Here is a 26,129-nt window from a genome sequence, read left to right on the forward strand (position 1 = left end):
AAATTTTTTCCCTTCTAATGCCAACCCCTACTTTTAAAAAGTGATATTAGTAATTCAATCATTTTCAGCTTCGGTCGTTAACTGAATAAATTAGCACTTGATCAGTTATTCCCGTCAGGTATGAATTATATTAGTAAAATATTATCATTTTATATCACATGTTTTATAGATTGTTATGGAACAAAGGATATATTTTTGTTAAATAACTTGGAAACAGAACTTATTTGAAGATTATAGTAAAGGTAAGAATGAAATATGATCATGTTTGTGTACGTTTTCTGTCTATTTGTTTTTATACTTATATCTTTCTGATTTTACAAGTATTTTAAAACATATTTCAAATCAATACAAATATGGCAATAGAATCTTTGAACAATGTGTTAAAAACAAATATACTAAGATGGAATGCAACAAATATACTAAGAAAGGTATCAGTTGGAAAACCATTAGATTCGTTAGATGATCAGGTTGATTTGATAATTTGATAATAACCCAAAAATGACATCTTACCACAACTGAGACTATGGTACAAATTTTTTTTGTTCTGGCCTAAAAACCAGGCGGTGGAATGCAATGGTCGCGGAGACTTGCCATGGAGTGACAAGTTGGACCGGGTTATGTGGGACTGCCTCTGGGCTTACCAGTACACTAAACCGAAACCGCCTTACAGTTGACCCCTGTGGATCACTACTGCTACTGCATTAAATTTGGGGATATGGCACCCGCTGATCGGGCAGTCGGTATTGGGCACGAGGACCCGGCGATTCTATTGATTCGCGAACCTGAGTTAACACACAACTGGGTACTGTTGTATGGGGACAAAAGTTATTACTGTAGCGACGGATGAGGTCGTTTCAGCCTGGAAAAGGGGGAGAGCTTAGCGGTGACGCGGTGCTAAGCTCCCAGCATGTCGACCAGCTCGCGAACTAGCGCGTTTTCAGAAGAACTTGAGCTGAGTTGTTGTTTGTGGAATGATTGAGATATGAAGTGCTTGATTTCTGGAGTGTCAGTTTCCCTATGAATTTGATTATTTATGACAAACCATGGAGCGTTTAATATTCTCCCGAGGAGCTTATTTTGGAAAACTTGAAGCCGTTTGACCTGGTTGGGTGTAACACACTTGAAGTAGACATTAGATCCGTAGAGGAGTACGGACCGAATTAACATCTTGTAAAATAAGCATTTGATGGAGATGGGAAGTCTGCTAGAAGGGCAGATCAGAGAAGATAGCAGGTTTGCAATCCCCGAACCTTTTTGGATTGCTTTCTGGATTTGGGAATGCCAACCGAACCGCCGGTCGAAGTGAAAACCTAGGTACGTGACGTTATCCAGCCATGGAATTATTGCGGTGTCGATCTTAAGTTGCGAGACGCGCAGTGCGTAACGCTTCTTGTGGAAAATGATGGCCTGGGTTTTCAGGGGGTTGATTTGCAACCTCCAGAATTTGAACCACTTGACCGCATGATCGAGCTGCTTCTGTAAACGTTCATGAATTGTAACTTTGAACCTGGCGGCCGTGAAGAAAGCAGTGTCGTCAGCGTAAAAGGAGGCGTCAATATGCTCTTTTCTCGCCATATCTGAAATAAAGAGGTTAAATAAGGCTGGGGCCAGCGGGGAACCTTGAGGTACGACTATGGTACGAAAGGTGTGGTAGAAAAGGATGCAAGTTGTGAAAACTGTCAGGCTAGATAAGAAAAAGTGCCTATGTGCAGACCTAGTCAATAGAAACTTGCATAGGAATGGTTGGAGAGGTTTTTTACAGTCGTATATTTCTTACACAGTTTTTTGAAAATTTCGGCCATTATTATTGTTTGTACCTGGTGGTAGTGACGTTTACAATTATCATTTTATTATTTTCGTGTAATTTTTAACTAAATTCATTATAAATTTGCAGTGTGTAATTATTATTATGAAAATTAGTGTATTTCTACTGTATTATTCTAAAGGAAGAATATTGTGAAAGGTAACTTAAAAAACACATTAATATTATACTGGTTTTTATAGTACGTTTACGAATATCATTTAACTATCTAAGTGTAATCCTCAAGTAAATTTATTATTAATTTGCAAGGTGCATTCCATAATCCAAATTATTATCATTAATCTAAATTCACCAATTAAATCCAAAAAGATCAATAGAACTATAACTTAAATAAAATAAAAACGTATAAAGTAATTTAAGTTTTTTTTAACAGAGAACAATGCCAACACGACTTAGAGCACGACAGTAGCTTCTTTGGGCCGTAAAACACGTAATGCGATAGCTATGCAGAATGCCAGAGCCGAAAGAAACGCAGAACAAATCCAACAAGACAATACTGGTGCATGTGAAAGAATGGCGCGATTGTATCAAGTAGAATCGGAAGATATACGAGTGCTGAGTGAAATGAAGAACAAAGATTAAAGCAAAGACGATCACGCCGACCCACATTCAACAGACTGAGAGTAAATTAACGACAACTCCAACCGAAAAGTCGGGCATTCATCTCTCAGTCATTCCTGCGACTAGTATTCGCGTATGAGCCCGTTGTTGAATATTATGCTCATCCAAAAGTCATAACTGGATTTATGGACAAGGAATGCCTGCATTGTAATGCTCTTAGGTGCAACTACCCGTTACTGATACACCACCTGAACTATTGAAGGATTTAATATTATCAAGGATCCAGTTTCTAATGTATTTCTAATAATCTCTTAGAACGTTAATAATCTTCCCGTGGGCAATAAGTATTATTATATGAGTTCAGTTATATAATATAACCATCCTAACCTGTAGAAGATCACTTCAGTAAGTGATCTGCTGTACAACTTACAATCTAAATCTTATTCTAGATACTATTCTAACTTATTTTAAATTCTATCCTAACTTTTTAATTTTACCGAAGGACATGTTCATCTACGAAGGGTGAATGTCATATGGGTAGATTTTGTCTCATTTGCTTTGATATACCACGTTTTCAACTACAATTCGACTTTGTTAAGGTGAATTTCGAGATTTCTTGTGGCTGATATTGGATCCTATCGCCAGCATATGTTGCAACAGTAATGCTTCTTGAGGTCGGTAGGTCAGCTGTATACAAAAGATATAATAATGGGCTAAGAACACTGCCCTGCGGTACACCCGAATATACTGGTTGTAGGTCAGTGTATTCGTCACCGTGTTTGACAATAAAATGTCTATCTGTGAGGTACGATTTCAGCAGTTCAAAGTACGTATGGTGCAAAAGATTTTTCAATTTAACATGTGGTCAGTGTGCCACACCTTGTCGAAGGCCTGAAAAATATCGAGAAATGCACCAGAGCAATATTTTTTATCGTTAAGTTTTTGTTAATTTGATTCACTAATCTATGTATTTGTTCTATTATCCCGTGGTTATTAAGCCAGATTGATGGTCTGGAATAATAATTATCTTCTTTGCGATTATTTTGAGTCTCTTCTCTCGTACTATAAATAAATGTGTATTATTTTACCTAATGGAACCCGTTTAGCTTTAAAAGAATTAAGTGCGCCACGAAGAGGCAGTGTGAAAATTACCGGACAATGCAGAACAATGTTTGGGAAATATTGTTTTGGGCTGTTATTTGCTATTGATATCAAAATCACCACTTTTAAATCGTTGATACGACTTGACAATAACATATATAGTGAAAGGTATTCAATGGAAAAGGCAACAACAAATGTTTATTAATACTTGAACAATTCTCTGCTAACTATATAAGAATCATTGACAACTTCTAGATCATTATTTAAAATTATTTCAATTGCTAGATCATTCCTTAAATTGAAATCTGTGACTATTAATAATGTAACAATAAAAATATCGATGAACTATTTTATTTATTTAATTATCTAGTATCACACAGATGAGAACAATTAGCACTGATAAAAAAATTTCAATCAATCATACAGTAATTATTTATAATTATTACATCATGATTCTGATTAAGTTCTGGACGAGATAGAAGAAAAGAACCATTATAAACTAAAATTACATTGGCTGGTTTTGACCTAAACGACTTTGGTCTTATGGTAATGTATATTTATATGGTTCTTGGAGATCTTGTTAATTGTTCAAATATGTAAATTAATTTAACTATGTAGTTATAGAACATGTGTTCATAAAAATGATTTCTTTTTATTCAATAATTCTTTAAATAAAATATGTTCAATGTTTATTTCCCTCCTTATATATAGTTTCAACATTAAATCAATTATTTATCAAATTAGTATATATTTATTTATAAAAAATAATGATGTGTAATATGATGTTTTTATAATAATGGAATGGCTGGATATGTATTAATTATATTCTTATAATTTCGTTTTATTCAATACTTTTTTAAATAAAATGTGTTATTTCCAAAATTTTACCATTTTTATTTACCTCCTGAACCTAATTACTTACTTATATAGTAGAGTAACGTGCCCAGAATACGCTAAACTGCAGGTAATTATGGAATATTGTGCGCATGCGCCAAATATTTGCGCTCACCTTTCCCCACCTACAGTGTATAATCGGTCATTTTAAAATAAACCGTTGGTCGAGTGCACAAAACATTGAAATGTATAGTATGTAGTATGTGTAATGTATGTGGTCTGTATATTTTGTGGTTGAGTGAAAACAAATTACCCTAGGATATGTAGATTTAAAAATATGATTGGATTAAAATTTTGTGTTGCATCAACAAGTTTATAACAATAATAATTAAATTGTTGTGTTTTTCTTAGTATTGTAACATACATTGGTTTTAAAATATGGAATAGCAAGGGTAAGTACGGAATGTAAGGTTAAGTTTAATAATATTAAAATATCCAAATAGGTTCAATTTTGTTTATAGTAAGAATATTAAGTGCTAAACTTGTAACAAAATATTTTGGACATTCAGTAGAAGTCAACATATGCAAACATTTCACCCCGATATAGCTACAGATTTCAAAACGATAACAAGAAGCAAAGAAGGTAATTATTCTTTTTGTTGAAATAAAAACGTTGCAAAGGGTATGAGAGAAATAATATGCAATTGTACTTGAAGTAATTTTAAAGGTAATTATAACTTTTATACACATTTTGTTGTAATTAACCATCGATTTTGTTTTAGGTTAGTAAGTGTACAACATAGAAAGAATAAAAATTTCGCGGTATAGGCGACCTTGGGGAAATGTTTTGTTTAGTTCAATCAACGGTAGCGCTGCGGTCGCAAATTGTGATTGGCTAGTTTAAATTCCTGGTACCGCCACTAACATGGAACGTGATTGGTCGATCAAATTGTGTGCAAAGTCAGCATTTTTAATGGGCGTCCATTTTTTAGTTTGTCGTTTGAAGGTTTTGGTTTTTGTGTTTTTGTTTAGATCAAGAAATCTTCCTTTTACGTTGTGCATATTTTCTGTTTTACATTAATTATTATGGAGCAATAATATAAAAATTGATGACAATGCGTCAGTGTAGTAAATGTAGTGTACCGGAGTAAAAATCTACTACGGAAATTAGACATCGTTTCCCAAAAAATGATCTCGCTCATTTCCAAAAATGGGTTGATCAAGTAAATAGTAGTAAGTTACTAGGATAAACCAAAGTGTAAATATATCAACGACATTTTAGTTAAAAATTTAGAATTACCCTTCCTTCACGAACAGGTATTAGGGTAAATGCATATCCAACATTGTTTTTATCAGGTACATATAAAATTATCTATCTACTACATGTCTGTTTATATATTGTTTATTTACAGAAAATCAAAACCTATTTATGAAGATGTTAGTAGTAATAAAATTCAATTAATCTACCAAGTTGTTCGTATGCTGTCAGTGTGATGTCTCTACATAAAGAAGTCTTACAAGAAGGTAATATTTATGATAACTGAATAATTAGTAGTAATAAATACTACTTTTAATTGTAAAATACCCCTAAAATATTTGTAATACTTTAACTTTTTAGAACAATCAATGTTAATAATTTTATAGTAGAGCTATTGTATATTTAAATTTTATTGCCTTGTTAAGAAAATATTTGTTACGGTGCCATCAATTAAAAATTTAATTGCTACTTTTAGGGGATTTATTACCTCAAAGAAATCTATTTTGTCTAAATTTACAAATAACTACATTTGTTTAACAAATCTTAACCACGATTGCTTAAAGTATTTTGTTGGATCTATTAGAGGTCATGGAGGTAGAAACAGCATCCTTTACCTAGTATGTTCACATCATCACTCCAATTTTTTCACATCATTCTCTAGGAGAAAATTGTAAAGAAATAGCTCCACAGATCAAATACTGTAAAATCTAAATATCTTTAGAAAACATAAATTTTTAGTGTTTGAACTGTCCAATCCATAATATTTTCAAGACCAAATTTTAAAAGTTATTATGACGTGTGATTGTATTTTTGCTTTAATGAAGTTAATGCAATATCAACAGGGAAGGATTTACAGTTTACCTTTAATATATGAAAATAAGTTAGAACTCTAATAGATCCTATAAAATTGATGGCACTAAACAAATATAAGAAGGCGTTATAGAAGAATTATAGATATTTTAATTTTGCCTAGAATATAATTCATAATTGTTTTTTTATATATATTTATATTTACACTTATGTATATTTGTATAGGATTTTATTTTAATAAATTAATTTTAAAAATTATATTCGATTTTCATTTAAATACTATTGATCAATAAATGTGACGTCACAAAGTAATCAGGCAAAATGGCAGACCAATCAAAGCAAAGTATTTTCCTTACAGGTTTCTACATAACTATTTTAAACTAACCAATCAAATTCACGTTGTCAGCGCCGCCAATGATTGAACTAAGTAAAACTTTGCCCCACTACTTACCATTGGAGTTGCACACCCCAGGTGTACAATATGTCATTTCAAAGATAATGAGTTCAGTAGTCGAATCTTCACTGGGGTTTACCCATCAAAAATAGTACCAAAATTTGCCGGATTTTGCAAAATGCAAGAGTAGTGGATTACGACACTTTGAAAATTACCAGATTTATCAAATTTACCAGTAGGAGTTGACCTGAATCGAATAAATAAAACATATAATATTAACATTAACATCAATGACACCCTAACGATCTAATGACTACTCTTCTGAAGGTGGAGGAGTAAAGCAAACAAGGAAAAAAAGAATATATTTTTATAAAAGGGCATGTGACTTTCAGGTGAAAAGTACGATGGTGTGAAAGATGAAGATTTTGCTTGGAGATAGATGAATTACATATACAAATATGGTTTCTGAACTTTTCGTAAATAATACCAGAGAATATCAAGACTACCAAGACTTTAGGTTAATATGGTTTATGGACTTTGTTTAAAAATGTTTCAATATGATGTATTTATGTAAATGGTGCATGGACTTGATGTATCGATATAAATATGATCTTTTTCACTCCGTTTTAAAGGTTTGCAATAAATTTTTTAATAGAACATGAGTTTTTATTTTCAAATGGTTCTCAATATTTATTTACTCGCTAAACAAAATTACCACACTCAATTATTAAAATGTACATTTTGATTAGCATTTAATTTAAAATATTTCATCAAAAAATTATGATAATTTTCATATTACTATATTTACTAGTCATTGAATGAGTAGCATCACGTTAGACAAAAAGCAAGCACATTAGAACCAAAATAAAACAACTATACTATTTAGTTGGAAGATACTCTCAACTTGATCTAAAATCAAAGAGGTTGATCTATAATATAATTATAAGGCTAATTTGGACCTTGCATATATGGGGTGCATATATGGGGTTGCATTAAAAATTCAAATCAACCACACTATCAAAACAAGGTTCTTCGATAGATTATCAATGCCTATCACTATGTAACCAATGAAGAACTGCACGATGACCTGGAAATGAAATGGATTTGCGAAGTTATCCAAGATTTCGCCTTGAAACGCGAAAGGAGATTTCTAAATCATAGTAACGTGGAAGCAATACAACTGCTAGACAGCGCGCAGGATATCAGGAGATTGAAGTGAACAAAACCATACGAGCTTATATAAAGTGTATGCATTTAGTGTAAACTATAGCTGTAAGTTAATAATAATAATTTTATAACAATAATTAATTTTATAATAATAGTTAATAATTTTATAATTGAGGAATACATACTGATGTATTTTCTCGCACTCGTCTTGCTTGTTAATTAATCCAAGTATATAGGAAAAGTAGTAATAAATTAATTGTAAATTAATTTATTGATAAAATATAGAAGAATATTTAGAATATTAGAAGAAGATTAAAGATAGAAAGATATAAAAGATTGAAGGTAAGATGTTATAAAAAAAATTAAATGAGTTCTCAATATTTTCGTTACTATTGTAACATGTTTGATTATTTTTTAATTTCATAGGGCTAAATTTCTCCGTTACGGAACGATACACCAAGAAAAATATATTAGAGTAACATTTTAAATACGTTACAGAACAAGGTAAATGCGCTTGCGTAGAGTTTGTCACGAGAGCGCTTCTCCATTCAGACTATTAATTCAAATAAATGAAAATGCGCATGTGCTGGACTGAAATTACCTTCAGTTTACAGTATCCTAACTTACCCTGCCTTTTCCACTCATAAACTAGATACACTTTCAATAGATAAAATATAATTTTATACTGTAGAAATAATTCATATGGCAAAACAACGTCTGCTGGGACAGCTAATATAAATATTATGTGTAGTTCGTATATTTAATCCAGTGATAGAGATCTCAGCAGTTTCAAGGTTGGGAAGACCAGTTGAATTGATCATCAAAATAAGACATTTGCGGGCGTCGCAAGGGGTTCGTAATATTACGCTTTTCTAATATAGGTGTTATATAGTTGATGTTTATTTGTTCGTGGTATCTTCTATTAAAGCGCCCAAGGAATGTTTTATCTAAAATATATATATTTTTATGTGTATAATATACTCACATACATATTAATAACAACAATAAATAACCTACCAGTGTTGTTATATATTAATATGGTCTTTAAAGTATGCGCTGGACCGGCGTCAAAACTTTTAAGCGAAAGAGAATTTAGATTTTTGAACACTTTTGGACTTAATCTACAGCATTTATGCAACTGGGATTCTTTATTAATAGCTTTACAGTATCGTGTAATTAATTGTAACCTGAGTTAAGAAAAATATATTAACGAATAATTTGCGACAATAATTTATGTTGACATAAATAAATGTATGAGATCATTATCATCACAAAAATTTGTTGTAAATATTATTATTACCGTTCGATGGAGGTATAGCCATCGAGGCAAACTGTTCCTAAGGTCACAGCATCTATTATATGGAGAGTCCTAGATTCAATCCCTAGGTTAAATCCTAGTCCTTCTTTCACTAATTCGCCATATACAAAGGTTCCGTTTTCCAAATATAAATTTTGTATATATTTCTCTTCACATTGTACAGACATCTCGTAAACCTTATTATCTTTGGCTAAAATAATAAAACATTTATATAAGTTTTGATATATAGGTATAAAACTGTATGTTTCGTTTAGTCTAATGAAATATTTATTTTGAGAACGTAAGGTATTTTTAACCGACTTCAAAAAAAAGGGGAAGTTCTATGTTCGACAGTATATATATCACCAGGCTATGGAAATCACCAGGCTATGATTTAATAACAGGATAATTACTGCAAAAGCTACCAAGAAATGGAATTATAAAACTCACCAACTTGATCAATACAGCATTTGGATTAAAACATTAAAAAAAAACAAAAGTCACCAAACGAAATAAAAGCCTATAGATCTATGTCAGTGCTGCCAGTGATATCAAAGATTTGAAAAACTCCTGTTGGAAAGAATAAAACCGATCATAGACAAAAAAAACCTAATACCAACACACCAGCTTGGGTTTATTAACAAGCATTCAGCAATTGACCAGTCCAGAGAATAACAAATGTTATTGAAAAAGCCTATGAAAGTAAAAAAGTATGGTCAGCCATATTGTTAGATGTGGCACAAGCCTTCGATAAGGTTTGGTATGAAGGTGTTGTTCATAAATTACAGAAATGTTACCAAAACAATACACCGAACTACTAAAATGGTACATTACAGCCATAATGTTTAGAGTTAAACAAGAAGAATCTTACTTTACAATAAAATAAGTTAAAGCCGATCTACCACAAGGAAGTGTACTAGGCCAATGTTTTTTCTACTCTACACTTGTGCTATACCACAAATGGAAAATATTACGATGGCTATATTTGCTGATGATCCCGCGATTATAGCTGTAGGAGACAATTAGTGAAGAAGCCATACGAATTACAAATTACAATAGGCAAGTGACAATATAAATAATTGGAAACAAGCTTGGAAAATAAAAACTAACGAAAGTAAATCTGTCTAAATCTTCGCTGGAAGGAACGTATAAAGAAAAAAAGAAAAGAACTGGAATTTAAATATAGGAACACGTATTGGCTGATTGGAAGAAAATCACAATTATCAGTATATAATAAATTGCTATTATATAAGCAAATACTGAAACCTATATGGACATATGGAGTTCAGTTAAGAAAAGTAACATAAACAAAATATAAATTTTCAGAACAAAGTCCTCAGAATCATTATGGGCGCACCCAAATACTACAGAACTGACTACCTACATCGAGACCTTCAGATCCCCACAGTCAGTCAAGATATCAAGAGAATTGCAAGGGGGCATGAGGAAATGCTCCATTTTCATGAGAATATTGAAGCAATACAAATTTTTGATACCACCAGAGCAGGACTCAGACTCAAAAGAATCAAACTATCTGATCTTGTGCAGTGTTGTATAGTGAGGTGCATATAATAAAAAATACAGCAGTGACATGTATAAACATTATTTCACCAGAGTCACCAACCTCAATAAAGAAAATGATCGATAACTTTTAAGGTTGGAAAGCGAGATATCACATTGCATGTTTCATCATGCAAAATAAATATGATAAAATGCTTGTAGCAAATTTGTTGCCATTTGTGTTCTTTAGGAGCGCCTTCCACGGCCTCTTAGATGTTAATTTAGTTCTTTTCTTTGTATTACAGTCTGGTATTTACAAGATATACAGTATGAACATGTGTTATATGAGAGTCGAGAACAACAAACATGACCGTCTGTCTCGGCCGATATCTATCCGAGATTGTAAGCCTAACAGCATTGTGACAAAAAATACAAATATAAAAGGGACAACACGTTAAAGGTAGAACACCCGGGATAATTACTCTCGCGCTAAATAATATAATAATAAACTTACCAAAATAAAAATTGCCAGTTAGCCCATATTCTAAAAAGCAATATGAATAATTGTTTTTCAATTTATCCAAAGTAGATATTATCACAGTTTTATCTAGTCGTGGTATATTCCTTTTTAATTCTAAAATAGAAACTATTATTATTATACTAAAATTATAAAATCATACAATATTATGAAATATCACAAAAATAATTTTATGTCAATATTATATATAATTAATATTAAATTTATACTTAAATTTTTATTCGGAATTTTTCTGGATTTTTTAGAACAAATTAGAATTCCTTCAATCCTTCGAAACCATCAATAACTATGTGCAATAAAAATAAACGAAGTTCAATATTTGTTATGATCAACTCTGCAGACCAGCAAGTTGACAATGATTTTGTAGATAAATTATAAATATATTTTGCTGATATCTTATCTTTTATAATTTTTCTATAGCGTCTTTTCTATTTCATATTTTTCAATCAATGTAAGATAATCTATTAAAGTTTTATTGTTTTGTTTTCTAGTATTAAAAGTATTAAAGTTAGAAACACAGGTTGTACATTGTTTCTTTAAATATTTTGCTAAATACAACTTCTGTTTTGCTCATGATACGCAATCAGACTGAAAATATTGGGGTTGTGATTCTGCAAATTCAGGTCATATTTTTCCTATTAAGTTAAAGGTGAGAAGACAGTGTTAATTATCCAAAGACCCTCATGTGTATCCTCTTTAAATTTTCCAATATAGTTGTGAAAGAATGTGGATTTCTTACTTTAGTTTAAATCTAATGTAAAGATTTGGGTACTATTCTAAAGATATAATTAAAGTTCTTGATAGCACATATATATTTATTTTACATGTATAAATTATACATGGTACATGGTTCGTTTGGTAGTGAACCAGTCATCGATCACTTTTCCCACTTCTTCAGCTTTCAAAACTATGTGTCAGCCAAGTCATGCTGTGCTGATCTGAACAACTCATGGCTATTTAACAATTTATGGCGAGGGCTATTCCGCCTTAGGGCGATTAGTTTTCTTGGACACATGACTTTTTTGCTTGGGATTATCGTAGTAGATCGAATTTTTATTGTCAGTGGCAATTTGCAAAAAATTTGCAAAAGCACAAAAATAAACAGAAAAGAAACTTTATACTTGATATGATACCACACAGAAACAGTGTTATTAAGAAATAATATGAACTCACCCTTGTGATATTGTTTTAGAACTCTAGGTGACGACGTATACTGTTCAAAGGTTTTAGAATAAGGTATATCGAAATAATTTAAACATATTTTGCAGAGATCCTTCGATCTTGAATCTACTAAAGATGCTCTTGTATTGAATTTGTTGGCAATACTGTCAGTGACATCCTCTTGTTCTTTTGATGGCCTAAATAAAATAGAATTATATTTAGAAATTACATATAACAATAAACATATAATAATTGAGCTAATTTAAATTAATATTTTTATTTCAAACACTGCGCTAAAAGTATACGAATTATTGGCTAACTTGACACAATTATGGATCGTCAGGAAATGTAACAAGGACGTTAAAGTTAATCAAGATAATGAAAGTCATTGATAATTAATGGAAACTGAACTGAATATCTCTAAAAAGTTAATTTCGTACATTTTGGTGAAATATTCCGCACAGAGGATACGTTTTTAACAGATATAGTAAAAAGAAACCATTAAATTTAAAGCTTTGTTTTAATTGTTATTTTTGGTTCGAATTAACAGTTTGGATAACAGGGAAGCAGGTCATACTATATGATTCCTTGGAAATCCCACTGAATACATAACAAAACCTTTCTAGTCGTCAATATTTGCTTGGCCATCTAGTAACTATCTATTTTAGGAATGGTTTTTGGTTTAGCTCGTGTGGCACCCAATATTTACCTTTTTTTGTAACCAGCCTTTCTCAAATGGTTACAAACCGTTTTTTTGAAACTAGCTGTACGTGATCATCCTACTCATCAAGATTTTATCCTATAATACCTTGACTTGCCAAACAATTACCTAAATTTTTTGTACAAAATTCTTAATAAAATATAATAAATGAAACATGTTCGGTACAAATGCCTAGTGCAAATTCTTAAAATTGTTTGTCTTATACAATTAAACTGTTTAGGACGCTCTTTAGGGTCTACTTACTTCCTATTAAGTTCCGTGTTTTCGCAGAATTTTAGCATTTCTGTCAAAGCGTTTAATTGTCCGTGAGCAATTCTAAATAAAAATAAAAATATAATTTTAGCCAAAAATATCTTTAGAAATAAATTTATATCAAGTATAATATAACAAAATATTTTATAATTAATTGATATAATAATTGTATTTGCATGTAATCAATTAATGGATCAATGGATGACAAAATATATTATCTTACTCCCCTACAGGTGTAAACAGGTGCTTTACTATATTATATTATCCTCATAGAATAAAGAAATTTAGAAGTGAAAGTTATATGGAAAAATGGGGTCCCACGTTTAAGCTTTTCGAAATCCCCGTTACGCGGCCAAATGTAAATGAGAAATGCAACAGCTATATGTGTGTTTCTCTCTCGTTCGGCCTCGGTATTAATAATTCTAACCTAAGCAGTTAACGGCCATTTTTAGGTGATATAATTTGTGTTGTTTATTTACGTCAAGTTTTTCGGTATGTGTTTTTATATATATTTGACAATTATTTCAAATTATTCTGTGTATTTTAATTTATTAGTGTAATAAAAAGAAAACCTTAATGGGATCTCTTATGATCTCCTATGTAGGTCCAGGAAAGTTAGTAATCATTTTAAAAATTAAGACTATAGACCAAAATGTGGAAAGCCATGGCCAAAACAAGATGTAATTCCTCCGAGTGATTTAGATAGTAAGTATTTTGTTAAATAGTAATGATTTATTGCATTGAAATAATTAAGCAATATTTATTGAGATTCTTTACCTTTACTACAAGACAAGGAAAATATACCCCCAATATTACAATCACATAATCTTTTTGAGACTGATATAGGAGATTCTTCTACCCCAACAGGACCCAGAAGTAAGTATATAATAAGAAACTTATGCTCATTATTAGAGAATGAAGGTTCTAACTTGAAATTTATATGTTCATGTACAGATAACACAGCCTGTCCCATCAGCTTCGTTTCAGGTTGGATGCAAAACTAATGGCTTTATCCTTATTGAAATGCAGTAGCAGAGGATATAAACTGTTATCGAAGATATTGTTTGCCTTCTAGAAGAACATTAATTCAGCTACTGAATATGGTTCCTTTTTGCTGCTGGAGTAGTAACCTCTAATTTTGGTCGTTTGTTCAGAAACTTGACTGTATAGACCGAACAGCAGTTAAAAGAATTTTTTAATATTTCCTATTAAAATTTTTTACTATGCGTTTTTAAATTTCCCATTCAAATTTTTAAAATTCCAGCTAAACATTTTTAAATCTCCCGCCGTAACTAAGTGTCATAAGGCGCATGCCTAAGCGCCCTCACACGGGGATTCCGAGCGTAACTTAGAACCAATTTTAACATAGGAGATGCGCTTTTAAGTTTCTTCATTCTATGATTACCCTTCAATAGTTAACATCAAAACTTCAACTAACTATTTGTCAAAGGTTTGATTAAGATTTGAGCATAAGAAATTATAGCTTTTTCAAACCCTTGAACATCTGTCTGTGTATACTGATGCTGTTAATTTAAAACCACCCTCGAGCGCATTTTACACACATCACAAAGATTAGAGCTATTTTCAATAAAATATGATATCACTGACTCGACGCTCTTTACTTGTTCTCAATCTCCTATCTGTATCTTACATTGTTTTATTTATATATTTTTGTTCTACATAATTTATTTGAGAATTCATAAAACTTTCTATTTCTTCTATTTCTATCTTCTATAGAATTCTAGCAACATGGCGATACCGTGTCGAGATAATGATGATTATGATAATAATGATAATGGACTGACAATCATAGATCCATTTTCAAACTTGTTGTATCGATCTGACTAAGTATCAGTAGGTGGTATGTATATAAAACCTGACATTTAAGGTAACAACACAACAATTCTTCACACTTCTTGCAAGGTGTGGTCGAGCGTTGTCATGCAAAAGGAGGACTTTTTGTCTGTTATTCGTATTGTTCATTTTTTTACCACAATACGATATCCAATTTGTTTAATTCGTGTTGGTCGGTCTCTGCAGTAACACTTTCATTCAGTTCTAATAGCTCGTAATTTGCTGCGTCTTGCTGATACCACTATATGCACAGCAAGACTTTAAACATTTCCCCTCATTGTCAATGTAACTGACACTCTGGGACTAACCAATGATTTTCTGTCATAGTGAATCCATTGTCATTACCATTTACAATGCGTCGTAGAAAACTTTTTTTGCCTGGTATTTTTAGTCATACTATGTGAAAATCAATTTCCTTGCTGTTTCTGAATCTTTTTTGGTCCTCCAAGTTGTTCTTTGTTTGTTATTAAAAAAGGTAGATAAATAAAGATATATAAAAAAAGATATAAAAATATATATAAAAAAGATAAGTGGTGGAATCTCTTATATATGGCTGCAGGGCGGCTTATACTTTGCGTTTCATACCGGACAGCTAAATACCCTAATGTGGAAGGGTATTGCTTAACTGAGAAATATATCATTATAATATTCCATTCAATTGAATTCAAGTACATAACACGTGTTTATTTACAGATCCTGAACCTTAACACATCGAACACATTCAATATAGGAATAAAAAGTTGTCTTGAAGAAGTCCACATTAGGATATCCAAAAAGTATTAGAAGTAACTACAAATATAACACGAAGTAAGTTTAAAGGATCAAGCAAATTATTTGAAATAAATAAATCTGCGTGAATGTGTGATATTGAATTGAATGTGTACAATATTTTTTTATATCAGTATCTGGATCATATATATATATATATATATATATATATTGTCATATTAAATGTGGAAGAAACACAATATTTTGGTTTAGCAATATATACTATTTACTTACCTTATGTTACTACAAAAGAGGTACTCATAAAATGTCGTATTTTTCATAATAACATCTAATGGAACTATCTCCAAGATATCGTTTCCTGGAGAAGGGCGGTAAGAGCGGTAAGACCATAGTTTATCAACAACTTTACCCAGATATGTCCCGATAGCTTTGGTTCTAGTATCACCTCTTAAATCATTACAAATGAAATACCTTTCGGAATTGGAGGCGCAAGATGTGACTGGTTTTAATATGCTCACTACAAATTTTGAAATGTGAACTTAATAATCTGCTCTTACTAAAGTGAAATTAAATTGAATTGTAGATTTATTCAATAACATTAGACTGTTAAATTTGTTGTTCATAGAGATTAAAAAGTTTACTTTTTTAATGTCAATGAAGAACAACACTAGTATTTTAAATAACCAAGGAGGTAAAGCAAGACGTTTTTCAAATAATTGAAGTTGGTCTAAAACTATGCAACACTGGTATATAGTAATTACATTTAAACCTACCTCTCTCAAAGCATATATACATGAGGTAGAGCAGTCCTGCGCTAAACGGTGTAAATACGTCAAATAATTTTAAAAGAAGAGATCCATGAGGCCTTAAAACTAGTAATGCAAGGTAACATTGACATACATAAAGATGTTTCATATAAATTTCTTGTAAATTATACTTGGTGTTAATGACATCGTTCGGAAGTGACTAAAATAAATAAATAAATAAATATTTAATTAATGACTTAGATATTAGTATATAATTGTATCTAATTATTAAGAAATGTTTTTTATCAATATTCATTAGTAGATAATACGCTAACAGAATCGTAGCACGGTTTCAGAAAGCGAAGAATTATACAATACTATATATTTAGTATAATACAAATAGTGGAAAAACTATAACTAAAAAAACAAAGGTACAAAATTAGCTTTTAAAAGGCATTTGACAGAGTAAGAAGTGCAATACTCTAAGTTGTATTAGTATAAAGAGATGTAAATAATAAAATTGTCATTGCAGACAATATGAAATCGAAAACAGAATCTAAGCAGGACTAAAACACGGAGGAAGTTTAATCCCATCCCTGTTGACAATCTTAATGGATGAAAAAATAAGGAAAGTCGAATGTAAAAAAATAGAAATTCTCATGGGAGCTTGTTCAGATAATGTAATAATAACAACTGATAGATCAGAACGGCTACAAAATCTTACGAACATGTGCCTAAGACACTAAAATAACACTAAATGAAAGCCATGGTGATGGGGCAGCCAGAGGTAATAAACATACAAATTAATGATTAAAAAATAGGACAAGTAAATGCGAATACTCTAAAAAGTTTGTAAAGTCTGGGTATATAAACCGATAGCGGTTTCATAATGGAAGCCAGGGGATGAAAATTTTAAATTTGTGGTTCGTTATTAAAGCAAATTCATTAATAATAAGAAAATATGAAATAAAACTAAAAGAAAATTGTTCAAAGAAATTTACAGACCAATCCCAACATACGAATGCGAGACTACTTAGTTGGTGGGGATACTTACAGCGTGCGGAGGACAACAGAACACAAACAAGGACAGAGTGGAGAAAAACCTGAGGCTGAAAAATTTAGGGAACTTGTAATGAATGTAGTAGAGAAATGCTTCAGAAGAGAGGAAACATTCCCACTAAGGTAAGAAGACTGTGCATAGGTAAGAAAAAAAAACTAATTACTAAATATATTAGCAGGACTCACAAATCATAGGCATCAATTAGGCACCGATAATGAAATAATACAGAGGTAATTTTACTAACTATTAATGTCATACAATATAACTTACCCCATCTGACAGCACAAGGTGGACTCCTCCATCAGCTTCCTTAAAAGCTTTTGAGGCAAAATCACGTATGTTTGTTGGGTTGCATACATCGCCATTTCTTCCGACCCCATACAGTTTTTGAAAAGATGCAAAACTTGTGCATTTTGAATTCTCAACTGCATAATACAATATATTTTATATTATATTTACTATTTATTATTTATTTATATTTATATTTATTAACTAAATATAGTTGAATTGAGTAAACTAAAGAAGTAAAGTTGAATCATTGCCCTTTAGAAATATAATGTTATAATCTCAAATGATTCTATGTCTAGAATGTAGTGGTTTTGCTGCCGCAATGTAAATGTATCTTTGCAGTGGTTTTATATTCATATTTGTAACGTTAATTAAGTGAGGTATTATGCATATTTAAATCATTTAAATAAAGATATGGCCCTGTGCAACAACAACATGCTAAGTCATCATAAACACATTACCTTATCTTACCTGTCGGAGTCATAATCCAGGATATTCCATCAAAAGTGGAATTATTATTAATCAAGCGTGTGTGATTAAAATAATGTAAACATTTGAAAGACTAGAATATTTGTTCTGACATTGTAGGAAGGAAGAATAAAAAAGAAATCTCGCCATATTAACATTCAGTTTAGTATAAACACAACGTCTCATTGTAAACACAATTGATACTTACGTTTAAAGTCATCAGGCCCTTGAAGTGTAATTCCAAAACCCTTATAGTCCCAATCACGTTTCCATAATAAATATTCACTAAAGGCACCAGGTCCACCACAAACGTCTGCAAAACAAATAGGCAAAGGGAAATCCCCCTAAAACAAAATTTTTCAGACCTTATTATATTTTTAATTATCTATAGTACCTGTTTCTCCATATTCGTAAGCATAAAATCTGTAGCCGCGTCTATGTTAGCCAATTTCGTAGCCTCCTTGCTCATAAACATTTCAGACTTGACAGTTTCGAAAGGATTTAATTCTAACTTTGCTTCATAGATATCTTCCGGACTGAAACGTTCTAATAAATCCTAAAACAGTAATGAATTAGGAATATGGTTGTTATAATAGGAATAAAGTTCGAATGATATTTAATTAGGTCTTGTTAGTAATTTTTTTTATTCTAATTTTAATTCTTAATATTAAGTTTTAGTCCTAAAGCAGAGTTAATTTCCTTGCTCTGGTTTTAAAATAAATTGTTAAGGAACCTGGAGGAACCACGAATTACTGGTATGGACAAGGCACCATACCATAGTAGACTGTTGAAAATATCCCAACAAGTAAATCGAGAAAAATTGTCAAAACTATTTCCCAGGCTTCAATATTATATTCTCATAAGAAAATAAACAAACCCTCTTTTCAAAAATTTCTCTGAATGTATGTAAGTCACAAAACTTGGTGTCATCAACAGACGTCATTTTCGGTCCTTCAATGGGCCTACATTTATCCAACGAGAAAGTATCTGCATTGCTGTTTTTTATCCAATTAGCTTTTTCATATATTCGAAATATATTTTTATCATAAATCTGTCTCTGTACATTATCTATGGAGCTGCTTTCTGTTCCAGTACCTGTTAATAGTTAACGTATATCGGTTTCGATAGTTTATAATAAATAAACTGTAAAACTTACTTGCCATCGAGTTTTATTTTTCTCTGACACTAACACAGCTGATACTAAATACTAAAATTGATCCTTTATACCGTAATATAATGTTAGTAATTACTAGAAGCAATATTACTGCTGAAATACATTAATAAGATGTTGTGTCTAAAAGTAGAAGTATATATTTATCAACTACTTCCAAGAGATTAGATAAAAGAGATAAACCGTACAAAGTTTAATAGAAAAAAAATATTTCAAACCACATCATGAAATCACGTCACCAATCTGATCACAAATATCGATATTTTTCTCGGTGGCCGACACCTCTAGGGCAACAGTATTAATTTAATATGTTTATTAAGAATAATTAAATGGTTTTATATAATGTTTAGGAAATGTATTTAATTTTATTGAAAGAATCTAACATCATAATCTGATCTAAATATCGGCTTACAAAAATATCGATAAAGCGACCAAAAAATATCGGCCAAAAATATGGATATATCTATATTTTTTGCCATCTTTAATCCAGACATCTTAATAAATGATGATGCTGTCCACACTGTAGAATTAATACTGTTCTTCGATCATAAAATATTGAGAAGTTAGAAAGGTATCTTAAGGGTACATACAAGGCATGCGATATAGTGTTTTAGTTATTTAATTTGCCGCTAGGTGGCTCGAGGTATAAATTTGGTAGCAAAGCTGAAATTTGACACTTTCTGCTTTCAGAAGCCTATTCTAAAAAACAAGGCGTAGTGTACGTATGTTTATATTTGGTGGAAATAATCAAAAATTTACTGGATATTTTGGACTTTTTTGGTAATTCTATGCATCCTATAAAAACAATTTGATTTATAGACAAAGAATTTCGGTTTAACTTTTTTCGACTAAGCGTTTGTTGAAAGCATCTTTTTCATTGCTGACAAAACAAACTTAAAAAACATACGAACTTACGTGTTAAATATTCTTATTTTGTAAACTGTGTTTTTATGGTTCTTTTTTGGTTAAAATGATTTGTTTAAATCCTAAGACATCTCAAGTGTTGCATCCCAGGATGTAGTACCACTTCAAATAGAATACCCAGCTCTCTTAGAGATCCTGCTCTATGTCAGAAATGGTTTTTAGCAAGAAATAATGAAAAACTGATGGGAATCTCTTGTGAGGTCTTAAAATAGAGCAAAAGGGTTTGTAATGTATATTTTACACAGGATAAGTACAAACCGAAATGTAGAAGAGCATTGCTTAGCAGGGATATGATTTCCAGTTGTTATTTACATTGTAAATCTTTTATAATGTTAAGTATATGTAACTGATTCGTAAAATATAACAAGCCTCCATTTTAGCTATGGCACAGAAGATAGAAAACATTGATCCAAATATGTTAGGAATTGTGAGTTAAACAGTGAAGTTATTAAAGCCCGTCAGTATGATAGATGTAATTTGACAAAGCCAGAGACTTTTTTTACTGTATTAGTAATTGATATCTTGACTGTTCTATTGAATTCCCATATTATGCACAAAATTTAACAAGCAGTCAAAACAGCAGTAAAAAGTGAACAGAATAGCAAAATGCAAAAATGAAACATTTTTTATTGTAATATCTAAATATTACATAGCTTATATGGATGATGTACAATTATATTCTTACAATAAATATTTGGCAAAGAAAATATTTTTAAAAACATTTCAAAATCAATAGTCTTCAACATCTGTACTCTATATTTGGCAGAGTTATATTTAAGATAATAGAAAATGTTCCACATCCTATAGTTTATTATATTTTGTACATTTTAAAAGTATAAGTTTTGTGTTAAATATGTTATATTACGTTTTAATATATTGCTAGTGTAATATATTGCCATTAAACATAGAAAATTCTAAGAATTTTCCTTTGTAATATAAATTGTAATATAAATTTTACATATATTTAAATAAAATGTATTTTTAAGCTTATATTGCATTTTTATTAATAAAATATTTTAAATTTCCCGCTATTCAAATTTTCAGTCGCGCCCCCTGGCGCCAAGTTAATGCCAAACTTCCTTCTAAATCCTCTGTGTTTTGTGTCTTCGATGAATGGTTTGAAAGTATTAGTTCAATTAGCAAGCAATGGCTCAGCTATTTTATTTAATTCACGTATTACACATAATACTTATCAAGCATCATCGTAATATTTTATAAAAGAAAATATCTGTGTTTAATATAATCAACTGTAATGAGCATTTTTAACGAGATATAATTAGAAGGATAATAGTTAAATATTGTTTGTTTTGGTGAGTTGCGAAAAGGCTTTTTGTTGACTCAAAAGGCTAGAATGAATTTTTTTTATTGCGACATCTAAATATATTTTTTTTATTATTTAATGAATACATTGTTACTAGTCGTTTCCGTCTAACCTACAATCCTACAATTTGTCTTTATACTAACTTAAATCTAGGTATATAACTAGGAGGGTCTATCGGCCCTAACTCAGTCTCTGGTGAAATAATGTTTATACATGTCACTGCTGAATTTTTTATTATATGCACCTCACTACACAACACTACACAAGATCAGATGGTTTGATTCTTTTGAGTCTGTGTCTTGTTCTGGTGGTATCTAAAAGTTGCAATATTTCAATATTTGTATGAGAATTGAGTCTTTCTTCATGCCCCCTTACAATTCTCTTGACTTCTTGAATGACTGTGGGTATCTGAAGGTCTCGATGTAGGTAATCAGTCGTAGAGTATTTGGGTACACCCACAATACCTCTGAGGACTTTGTTCTGAAAAATTCATATTTTGTTTGTTACTCTTTGCAGAACATCCCCATAATTGAACTCCGTATGTCCATATAGGTTTTAATATTTGCTTATATAATAGCAATTTATTATGTACTGATAATTGTGATTTTCATCCAATTAACCAGCCCATTTTCCTATATTTCAATCCCAAGTCTTTTCTTTTCTTCTTTATATGTTCCATCCAGCGAAATTTTGCATCGAGATTCATTCCGAGATATTTAGCGTTGTTGCTATATGGAATGATAGTGTTATTTAATGTTATTGGTGCTTGAACGGTCTGTTTATAGGTGAACTGCACATGTACAGATTTACTTTCATTAATTCTTATTTTCCAAGCTTGTGTCCAATTATTTATATTTTCACTTGCCTGTTGTAATGTGAGGCTTCTTCACTATTGTCTCCCACAGCGATAATCGCAGTATGATCAGCAAATGTAGCCATTGTGATATTTTCCATTTGTGGTATATTACAAGTGTAAAGTAGATAAAGTATTGATCCCAGTACACTTCCTTGTGGTACACCTGCTTTAGCTTCTTTTATTGTAGAGTAAGCTTCTTCTTGTTTCACTCTAAACATTCTGGTTGTAATGTATGATTTTAATAGTTCGGTGTGTTGTTTTGGCAGAATTTTCTGTAGTTTATGTAGTTACATCTAAGAATATGTATATACTATGTACCTGGTCAATTGTTGAGTGCTTATTAATAAACCCAAACTGGTGTGTTGGTATTAGGTTTTTTCTCTCTATGGCTGGCAGCAGTAATATAGGTCTATAGGATTTTATTTCGTTTGGTGACTTCCCAGGTTTTGTGATCATTATAATTTCCGCCATCTCCTCCCAAATGTCTAGAACATGTTTTAATCTAAATACTGTATTGATCAAGTTGGTGAGTTTTATAATTCCCTTTCTTGGTAGTTTTTGCAGTAATCCTCCTGTTATTAAATCGTAGCCTGCTGATTTCCTGGGGTTAATGTCAGTTTTAATAAATTTGGTTAACTCTTTCGGCGTGATTAATTCAATCATCGAATTTTCAGCTTCTATGTCCGGCAAATTATGTTCAATATTAGTTTCGTTTAGTTTGAAAGTTTTTTTCTAGATATTCAGCAAATGCTTCTGCTTTTTGGCGATTATCACGTGCCCAATTCCCACATAGGTCTCTTATGGGTGGACTGTGTAGACATGAGCGCTTTAGATATTTTGTGGTTTTCCAAAGTGAGTAATCAGTTTCTTAATGATGTACTAAATTTCTGAGATAGTCATTTATGGTTTTGCTTTTTATTTTCAGTAAGTTTCCAGTTCGAGTTTGGATATTGTTTAAACTATTTTTATTTTCAGGTGTTCTGTTTTGCTGCCATTTTTTTCCTAATTTTCGTTTTCAGCTACCATTTCCTTCACTTCTTTTGGATAATTAATTCCTTTAGTTGTACTCTTAATTTCTGGAGTATTATTCCAAACAGCTTGTTGAATATCTACTACGAATTTTTCTGCTTCAAGATTTAATTGTTCCATTGTCTTGAGGGGTACATTTAGTTGAATTCGTTTGTTGAATTCTTCAGCAAATCCTTTCCAGTCTGTTCTCTTGTTTGTTAACGTTTGTCTTTCTTTTCTTATTATATTTTCTCTCAACGTCAGAATCACTGGCGTATGATCTGAACTTAGCTCAAAATTTTCTTCGACTTTTATATATTTGGATGTTATGTTTTTTACCATAAAGAAATCTAACAGGTCTGAGGTTTTCTCTTGATCCGTCGGCCAATAAGTTGGTTTTTCAGTTGATATGTAACTACATCTTAGTTCATTAGCTGCTTTATGTAGTTCATTGCCTTCAGTTCTTGTCATTCTGGATCCCCATCTTGTATTTTTTGCATTAAAATCACCTCCCATTATACATTTTTGTCCCAGGTTACTTAGGACATTCAAATAATTGTCCTTTTTTTGATGGTATCTTGGAGCGCAATAAATTGCGGCTATTGTAACCTTGTATCTGCTTGATTTAATAGTTACTGCTGTTACCTGATTTTCTGCTGTACTGAGCCCGGTTTCTTGATGGTGGGAAATTTTTTGCTATCTAGGAATACTTGTAGGGACATGATGAGGGATGACGTACAATTACATAAAATAAATATATCTCAAAAGAAAATATTTAAAAATATATAGTCGAACATAGAACCTCTTAATTTTTTGAAGTCGGTTAATAATAGATAGTCCTCAAGATTATATATATTGTACCGTACTGTTGCGATAGCCGCGGGTTCGAATCCTGCTGGATTATAGTCGTAAATTTATGTTTGAGATTGTTTAAAATTTGTGATTGTTCTAGGTAAGAGTGTAAAATCCGACAAGGAATATGATCCCAGTCACGCCAGTAACCAGGCTGGGTAAGACCGGATGTCTTCTGGGATGATTTCTAAAGTTGGTCACTCGCCAGTCGGTAGGCTTTAATGCTGAGGACCGTGGTTCGGAGCCCACGTTAAACTTTAGGTCCAGTCCAGATAAACCCATAGTTGGTAAAAGGAGACTTTAAAATATATAATATATAATATTTATTTATTATTATTTTAAATAAGCCCCTATTTCCATAATAGTCCATCGCCATAACTTGAGAACGACTTTACCGATTTCACTCATCTTTCAAGTTTTCTTACGGGGGATGGAAAGAACTAAAGATGAGTATACAATTAATTATAAGTGTTTGATAATTGTGTGCATATATATGTGCAATTGTTCAAAATACATTGGCGCATTTTATTAGAATACATGAGGAGACAATGAATATTAACTGTTTGGCAGATGCGTTAGGGACAATGTAATGATTAAAACTAATGAAAATGACAATGAAACAGTGCACCGAAGGAAACAAGAACCAAAAATAACCGGTAATTTATGCTTTATAATGAAAGTAAAATATGTTATTTGGATATACATTTCTTATAGACCTCCAGGGGATACCACTCCATGAAAATATGAGCCTAGAACTTTTTCTCATAGGTGTTGTAAAAAAGAGTTCAATATAAATGTTATAAAACACAACCCTAGACTACTACTCAAGCTAAAGTTAAGAATAGATTTATTGTTATACAAATTCATGTGGTTTGGTTCTGCGTTTTGTACAGTAGTTGCTTCCACGTTGCTGTGAGTTAATTGGATTCGCTTGGTTAATCTGTTTGATTTCGAGTCATTATTCTATGTGTATAGTCATTCTATATCCCTGGTAACGTAGGGATAAGTATTTAATCGTAGAACTTTGTTTTGGATGCGTTGGATTACTAGTTAGTACTACCATATGCCCAAAGTGACTTTATGATTCACCGATAAAGAAATCTCTTTGATTTTTGGCCAAAATGACTGATATATTTCGACTAATCTTTACAGTTGCTTGTTTTTATCTAATCTCTCCTACTTTTTGCCCAACATGATGTTTCTAATTTAACCTACCATCGACATGGATGCCAAGGTATTTCTGCTGGTTGATTCTGCTTGCTAGTTTTTTTTATTTCTCCGCACCGAAATATAAATATCTTATCTTTGTGAGTGCTACTTGTACTTTTTATACATATTTAGTCAGGGATATGTATCCCATAATAACTGTGTCATCGGCAAATGTCCCAAGCACTGTTTCTTTTGATGTTGGGATATCAGTAGTATAGAGCGGGTCT

At 31.4% G+C, this 26,129-nt stretch overlaps 1 protein-coding gene and 3 long non-coding RNA genes across 6 annotated transcripts; 3 read left to right on the plus strand and 1 right to left on the minus strand.

Moving 5' to 3' along the window:
• The first annotated feature begins 4,548 nt into the window (after window positions 1-4,548).
• LOC143198070 (uncharacterized) lies at window positions 4,549-6,641 on the plus strand. Its single transcript, XR_013006141.1, has 4 exons — window positions 4,549-4,770; window positions 4,840-5,045; window positions 5,101-5,674; window positions 5,731-6,641. It is a non-coding gene; the product is annotated as an uncharacterized LOC143198070 (long non-coding RNA).
• Window positions 6,642-8,595: 1,954 nt separating this feature from the next.
• On the minus strand, window positions 8,596-19,855 carry LOC143198067 (cap-specific mRNA (nucleoside-2'-O-)-methyltransferase 1-like). 2 transcript variants are annotated; one of them, XM_076407017.1, is made up of 13 exons: window positions 19,718-19,855; window positions 19,439-19,656; window positions 18,956-19,117; window positions 18,770-18,905; window positions 18,076-18,230; window positions 16,773-16,965; window positions 16,273-16,516; window positions 13,408-13,479; window positions 12,456-12,640; window positions 11,259-11,378; window positions 9,248-9,455; window positions 8,965-9,134; window positions 8,596-8,894 (listed from the first exon to the last, which is right to left on the minus strand). In XM_076407017.1, exons 1-13 carry the CDS (start codon window positions 19,722-19,724, stop codon window positions 8,737-8,739), a joined length of 2,028 nt encoding a protein of 675 aa, XP_076263132.1. In that variant the 5' UTR covers window positions 19,725-19,855; the 3' UTR covers window positions 8,596-8,736. The 2 variants fall into 2 exon arrangements, with proteins under 2 accessions (XP_076263132.1, XP_076263133.1); XM_076407018.1 differs by lacking the exon at window positions 19,439-19,656 and having other exon boundaries at window positions 19,718-19,851.
• Window positions 14,171-14,407, plus strand: LOC143198071 (uncharacterized). Its single transcript, XR_013006142.1, has 2 exons — window positions 14,171-14,292; window positions 14,371-14,407. It is a non-coding gene; the product is annotated as an uncharacterized LOC143198071 (long non-coding RNA).
• LOC143198069 (uncharacterized) lies at window positions 15,960-18,220 on the plus strand. Of its 2 annotated transcripts, none has more exons than XR_013006139.1 (4): window positions 15,960-16,077; window positions 17,739-17,927; window positions 17,981-18,035; window positions 18,088-18,220. It is a non-coding gene; the product is annotated as an uncharacterized LOC143198069 (long non-coding RNA). The 2 variants fall into 2 exon arrangements; XR_013006140.1 differs by having other exon boundaries at window positions 17,984-18,035.
• Window positions 19,856-26,129: the final 6,274 nt, after the last annotated feature.

The sequence above is a fragment of the Rhynchophorus ferrugineus genome, unplaced genomic scaffold (assembly GCF_030347505.1).
Source record: "Rhynchophorus ferrugineus isolate W39M unplaced genomic scaffold, kcgeb_rfMv2 rfM6, whole genome shotgun sequence".
NCBI classification, from domain to species: Eukaryota; Metazoa; Arthropoda; class Insecta; order Coleoptera; family Curculionidae; genus Rhynchophorus; species Rhynchophorus ferrugineus.